The sequence below is a fragment of the Chiloscyllium plagiosum genome, chromosome 39 (assembly GCF_004010195.1).
Source record: "Chiloscyllium plagiosum isolate BGI_BamShark_2017 chromosome 39, ASM401019v2, whole genome shotgun sequence".
Lineage (NCBI taxonomy): Eukaryota > Metazoa > Chordata > Chondrichthyes > Orectolobiformes > Hemiscylliidae > Chiloscyllium > Chiloscyllium plagiosum.
The window spans coordinates 11,907,029-11,914,398 of NC_057748.1; the positions used below are offsets into that span (position 1 = coordinate 11,907,029).

The window sequence follows — 7,370 nt, forward strand, 5'->3', positions numbered from 1 at the left end:
GAAATGTCTCCTCTCTCCCGCCATTTAAACAAAGTGCTGAGATGGAAGGCATTGGAATGATTTTTAACAACACGAACCCGGCTATGGAACTATCGCTGCGGACAGCCAACCTTACAATCACACTTGCCCAATGCACATGTCAGGAGCAGCCCGTTCCACGTTGTGGTGACAATCTCCAAAATATGTTTTTCTTTTGCAGCAGTTGATCTTGCCAACTGTAAAGAGAGACCCTTGCTTTTCAAGCCGTGCTCCACCTGGGCAGATAGTGCCCTAGAGTGGGTACAACGTCCGTTTGTACAAAACTGTTATTGAGATCAGGACAATGCAACAATATTTTCTTTTACAAAAAGCCACAAACGATATTCAGATAACAGTGAAGGTGGTGGGCACTTTTGGATAGTTGGAATGGCGGAACTATTTTCTTGAAATAAAACACGTTGGAATGAGTTAGGATCATAGAATGGAATCACTACAGTGTAAAAGCAGGTCTTTCAGCCCACCAAGTCCACACCTACTCCTTCTGGAGAGCATCCGACCCAGGCCCAACCCTTAACCTATCCCTGTGACTGTGTATTTCCCATGGCCAATTCACCTAACAGGCACATCTTTGGATTGTGGGAGGAAACCGGAGCACCCGGATGAAACCCACGCAGACACGGGGATAACGTGCAAAACTCCACACAGCTGCCAGAGGGTGGAATCGAACCAGAGTCCCTAGCACTCTGAGGCAGCAGTGCTAACCACCGAGCCACTGCACAGCAATTGGAACAGAAAGGTTAATGGTCTCTTAGCCACCCAATGCCCTGGGTATGAGATGGTGGCAATATTGTGGAGGTGCTGGTGTTGGACTGGGCTCGACAAAGTCAGAAGTCACACGACACCAGGTTACAGTCCGACAGGTTGATTTGAAATATTGCACGAGGATGATCAGTAAAAGGGGGAAGTAGGTGAAAAGGTTCACCTCAATTTCAAAAGAGCTGCCCTCACAGAATCATGGCTGATAAGTTACCTACTCACGGCCTTTTCCCAAAGGCAGGATCTAAGGCCATCTATGTTCACTCAAAATATCCAGACTGAGGACAACGGGCACAGTGCCCAATGAGGGGCTTGCACCCTTTTCTTAAGCAAAGGCTGGTGAGGGAAGGGGGGCTGGCAGAGGGGAAGTGCTGTTCTGTGAGCAAAGAAAATGGAACAACTTATTCACTTCTGATGAAAAAGGGTTTGAAACGCAGGAAGGTATTGATGCTGCGAGAGCAGTGGGAAAGCCGTGCGCAAAAACAGAAACTCAGACAGCGAATGTGTAATATTGAGACGACTTGTACCCTTGGAAAAGATTACCCTTGGATAGATCATGGAAAAGGATACAACAATTCGAATTCACTGGGTCATGGGAGAGTGCAAGGACGCAGGCAAACTAGGAACTTCCAATCACTTTAACAGGCTTAGCTAATAATCCTTTGAAGCATTTTCTTGAACTTTCACTGAATATATTGATACATGATCCCCCAATCCCACCATTTGCTAAGGAATCATTTCTAATGTCAGCACAAAGACACAGAGTCACTCTGAACAGGCGCAACAGCTTCACCCTGAAGTAGAATGAGATAACGGAAATGGAATTTGGTTTCTGTGTTGAGTTTTTGTTTTTATCACCATCAGTCAGGGCTATCTGCATGTTGGGAGCAGACTGGCACAAGTGGCAGCCAGATGGGTACAACCTCCCAACCCAACCTAACGCCCTCAATACTGCGTTTAGTGAGACTGGTCACTGCAGCGAACAGAACACATCAAAGGGCCATCAATGGTGGGCTTTCCTTTAGCGCCATGCCCACTCCAACTTGCCTGTCAATGGTTCACGAACTGATATTGACATTGGAAAGGACTCAATACTTCATATAAAACCCTCTGAAAGTGAACACCAGTTTGGGAGGTTGGGGTGTGTGTGTGTGTGTGTGTGTGTGTGTATATACACGTGCATATGTACACGTGCATATGTAGTCCATGCTGTTTTAGGTGGGAAGGTATTGGTATTAGTTTGATGCCAGAATACAGGCCAAGTCTAGAGAAAGCAGCCATTAACCAGCAGAGTTAGGCTTTGGGCCTAGCTGTAAAACATAATTGCCACATTGGTGCCTAACTTTTGTGTTGAAGACATCAAGTGGCATGGGGCAGAGATGGGTACGTCACACACACAGAATTTGCTTTTCTGTATCCCATCCAGCCTAGCCTACAACAACAATTCCACTACAGGTCATAAATCAGTCAAGAAAAAAGAAACACAATCACTAGAAAATCAGGTTCAGGGGGGTCACCTTAACCTAACCACTGAGTGGGATCCAGGGGGAGAACTCTGGAATTTAATCCTTACCAGGTAGCGTTCTCGGTGGATGGTGTACCCAACCCAGGCAGCCGCCCAATGAGTCAGTTCAGTTGAAAGTCTCAGTTCAATCCCTCATGATCCAACCATGACAGGCAGGTCAAGAGGAGCAACAAAACCGCAAAGTGAGACTCCAGTATGAACCAACAAAGTAAAAAAGGCTCAATTAATAAAAGGTGCGCTTTTAAAATGAGAAAACATTAATCAAGAGACCCGGAGAGCTGACTACACCTCCATGTTGCAACATGGCAGGACAGGCTACTCCAGCTGCTCTCCCCTGGGAATGTCTGAAGAACCATCAATTGTTAGAGGATGGACAGCTGTCGAACTGCGATCCAGACCAGAGTGGGTCCAGACGAGCTACGGAAGTGTAGCTGAAGGGCTACGTGGTGGTGGAAACGGAGGGGGCGAAGCAGTTCGGACCTCAGTGGCAGGGAACACAGAACAAAGAAAATTTACAGCCCAGGAACAGGCCCTTCGGCCCTCCCATGTGATGCTGCATGTGGATCCAGGAGACAGGCTCACTGTGCCAGTCCCAGATGCCTGGGGTGGGGGGGTCGGGGGGATGTATTGAAAAATCCCAGTTGAAGTCCAACAAGTGGCAATGGCTCCAGAGGTGTGCTGGGTAAGCACAGCAGCCATCATACACTACAGAGAGGGACCACTGACGGTCACCCTCCTACCTGGGGGGAGAAAAAATAGCAGTGCAGTTTGGAATTTGCTGCCAGTGGGGAGCAGGCAGACACTGAACTATCGGCAGGCCTGTTGATCTCTCAAGGATACCCAACACAGACACCTTCCCCAACCTACGTCTGTGCACACCACAGCCTTCAGAAGGGCAATTGTCCCAATTACTGTAAGCTACCCCGCTGCAGATTACCCACTCCCCAACATTAAAGCCTCAAAACATTACTTTCTTAAAAATAAATCACACGTTTTTAAACCAAACTCCAGTAGGCCGACACCGATCGATATGCTTCACTTGGGAGGTGCTGTGGTGACGGAAGCTGGCTGGGACACTGGCTGCAGAACGACAGTCTAAAATTAAACACAAAGACGCAAAAGGCCGAGCTCCCGCCGTTTTCGAAGAGAGGAGGTTCCCGGCGGCGTTTTACCGTCGGTGTTAAAACGTTCGCTGATTGCGGGAGGAAACCAGGGAGGGGAGTGGGGGTGTCGTGGAGAGAAAATAAAAATGTGGCTGCTTTGTCGGCCCTCTCAAGGTCTGTTGCCAACTCTGTTTTCTCCACAGGCCCCAGACCCCGCCCATCGCTACCACCCACCCTCCCACCTGTCCGCCCCTTCTTCCCCCCTCTCCTCCCCCCACCCGGGACGGGCTCAGAACTCGTCGTCTGAGCTCAGCAGGAGGGTCTTCTCTGTGTCGCGGATGCTAGCGATGCTGTGGGTCCGAGAGACGGCATGCCCGTTGCGCCAGGGGGTGCCGTGCTCCAGGGTCGACTGCTGCGTGTACTGCTGGTAGGCCGGCGAGAAGTTGTGGATGGCGTCCTGGACAATGTCGTGGGGGTTCATGGTCTCCTTCAGGCTGCTCGAGATGCTCTTCATGGGGGCGCAGCGACCTGAGGAGGAGGAGGAAAGAAAATGAGGAGGGCGGGTTCTCACAGAGACTTATCATCAATTTCGAACAGGACCGGTAAAGGGGAGATGCAGGGAGGACATTCCCGATGGTTGGGTGCATCCAGAAACCAGGGGAATGCCTGCGGATTCGGGGTGGACTGTTTAGGATGGAGATGAGTAGACATTTCTTCACCCAAAGAGGAGTTCATTGGCATCAACTGCTTCCTGTGATAAAACACTGAAGGTATTCAAAAGGCGGTTAGATACAGCACTTGGAGCGAATGGGTTACAGGGAGATCCCTGGATTAGGCTATTGAGTTGGATCTTCAGTCACGATTGTGATGAATGGAGGAAGTAGGTTCAAAGGCCCGAATAGCTTCCTCCTGCACCTATGTTTCTATGAAAGGCTTTTAGGCATCCACTCTGGTTTCTCTCTCTCCCCACAGATGCTGCCAGCCACGCTGAGATTCTCCAGCAATTCCTGTTTTTATTATGAGGATGGATGTGTTGGTCTGGAGCTGTGATGTGAAGCTGTGATGTGAAGCCTCTAGGATTTGATCTAGTCACGGTTGGTAACACAGCACAAGTTTTGGGTAACACTTTGCTCCGTCTCCCAGATTTAAAATGGGACAGTTGGTACCTGGTATGGCAACTGTACCATTCAAGATCGGAGATGGTTACAGTGAGTGGTGAACTCAGCCTGGACAATCACAAAGGCCAACCTCCCATCTATAGCATCCATCTACCAGGCCCGCTGTCAAGGAAAGGCCACCAACACTCTCAAAGATCCATCCCATCCTGGCAATGTTTTTCTACAACCTCTACCATCGGGGAGAAGGTACAGAATCCTGAACACACGCACCAGCCGGTTTTCAAACAGTTTCCACCCTACTGTTGTTAGAATACTGAACGGACTCTCAGACTCGCCTGTCCCTGTGTTTTTGTTTTTGCCGCTGTTTACCTATTATTTACTGTCTCTGCTACGTAATTTGTGATCTGCCTGTATTGCTCGCAAGACAAAGCTTTTCACTGTGCCTCGGTACACGTGACAATAAATTCAATTCAATTCAAAGGGACCCAAGGGGCAACTTTTTCACGCAGAGAGTGGTGTGTGGATGGAACGAGCTGCCAGAGGAAGTGGTGGAGGTTGGTACAATTACAGCATTTAAAAGGCATCTGGGTGGTACATGAATAGGAAGGGTTTAGAAGGATATGGGACAAGTGCTGGCAAATGGGACTAGGTCAGACTGGGATGTCTAATCAGCACAGACAAGTTGGACCGAAGGGTCTTTTCCACACTTTGTCATTTTATAATCCCACTACTTGGCACATGGACCTCCTGCAAGGATGTTAGTCCAGTTCCACTTCAGGTGCAGGAAACCCTTCCTCAGAAACAGTCCCGGTGATCCAGGAGAGTCTAAAGTCCTCCCCCTCCTGCACTAACTCTTCAGCCATGCATTCAACAAAGATCATTAGAAAGCAAATTCCAAACCTACGACCACTTCCAACAAGGGTAGCAGATATATGGGAACAGACCCTCTGCACGTGCCCCTCCAAGTCACTCACCATCCTCACTTGGAAATATATCCTTCACCGTCGCGGAGTCAAAATTCTGAATTCCCTCCCTAAGGGCATTGCGGGTCAACCCACAGCAGGTGGACTGCAGCGGTTCAAGGAAGCAGCTCACCCCTACCTTCTCAAGGGGCAACTAGGGACGGGGCACTAAAAGCTGAACCAACCAGCGACACCCACATCCCACTAGTAAATCAAAACAACCACACATTTTAAAGAGTGATACCTTCTCAAGGGGCAACTAGGGACGGGGCACTAAAAGCTGAACCAACCAGCGACACCCACATCCCACTAGTAAATCAAAACCACACATTTTAAAGAGTGAGAGTGTTGGGGTGATGGAGAAGGTGGTCCAATAGAAGACTCAGGGGGAGGGGAAATGCAAGAGGTTAAACACCACTCTCCCCCCCCCCCCCCCCCCCACCAAGGCCAAACTTTGCCCCCAAACTTAACTGTCAGCCCATAAGAGATTGGCAGATCCCTGGAAGATGGAGCAAAGTGCTTTCCTAAACCTGCACAGTGTTGCCAGTTGTGACTGAACCAAATCCTGGAGATTGCATCTCACATCTCATTACTGCATTTATGCCCCAAACGTTGATTCTCCTGCTCCTCAGATGCTGCCTGACCGGCTGTGCTTCTCCAGCACCACACTCTCCGCTCTGATCTCCAGTTCACTTTCACATCATTTGCCCCCAGACTTCTGCTATGAGTTGACCAACATGTCCATCCTCGTAATAAAACGAGGAATTGCAGGAGAAACTCAGCATCGGTGGAGAGACACACAGAGTTGACGTTTCAAGCCCGTGTGGGAGGGCAATGGCTAGACTATTAATCCAAAAATGTAATTGATGTTCTGGGAACCCAGGTTCAAAACCTGCCACAGCAGATGGTGCAATTTGAATTCAGTAAAGAATGTGGAATGATGATGACCATGAAACCAGATGGGGCTTTTTTCCCAACAATCAATAATGCCCTTTAAAGGAAGGAAAACAGTCATATTTACTTGGTGTGGCCGACATATGACTCTAGACTCACAGTAATGAGGTTGATTTAATAGAATAGAATCCCTACAATGTGGAAACAGGCCATTTGGCCCAACAGGTCCACATCAGCCCTCCGAAGAGTAACCGACCCAGACCCATTCCCCTCTCCTATTACTCTACATTTACCCCTGTCTAATGCACCTAACCTATACATCCTTGAATACTATAGGCTATTTAGCATGGCCAATTTGCCGAATGTGCACATCTTTGGATTGTGGGAGGAAACCGGAGTACCCAGAGAAAACCCACGGTAACAATGTGCAAACTCCACATGGACACTTGCCCGAGGCTGGAACCGAACCCAGATCCCTGGAGCTGTGAGGCAGCAGTGCTAACCACTGAGCCACCAATTTCTTCTTTGATGAGGAAATATTCTCAGGCTCGGGATAACCCTGCCCGAGGGGTACAGTTGGCACCAGGCTTCTGAATGAGCACCCTCCACCCCTCCGAATTCTATGGAGTTCACAGCCCGAGAGGCCGGGGAGTCACTCTGTGTGCAGGTCGCACATCCACACGACAGGTCAGTACACCTGGAAGGCCCGCTGATGGAGTTGCTCGCCCCTTCGGGAGCTGCTGGCTGACCATTTGCTACCAATGATCCTCAGCGTATGATTTGAGCAGATGGCAGTGTGGGAGGGAGTCACGTGGCCCCAGGGTGTACTTCGGGGGGGACCAGCAGACACCCAGAGGGAGACCCGACTCGGGGCAGGGAAGGGTGGGGGATAGACAGACAGACCATCTTTTGGGAGGCTGGGACAGCTCAGGATATAGCTGCTGTATCCAAACAGACCAGGGGACTTTGGTTT

The 7,370-nt window shown here is 49.5% G+C and overlaps 1 protein-coding gene across 1 annotated transcript in view; it reads right to left on the bottom strand.

The window, feature by feature from the left end:
- Nucleotides 1-1,148: 1,148 nt before the first annotated feature.
- The window catches only part of LOC122542243 (transmembrane protein 184B-like), a 37,711-nt gene continuing 31,489 nt past the window's right edge, over nucleotides 1,149-7,370 (bottom strand). The window contains exon 6 of the mRNA XM_043679778.1: nucleotides 1,149-3,951. Coding sequence (XP_043535713.1) covers nucleotides 3,713-3,951 — 239 coding nt within the window. The 3' untranslated portion in view covers nucleotides 1,149-3,712. The remainder of the gene's footprint in view (nucleotides 3,952-7,370) is intronic.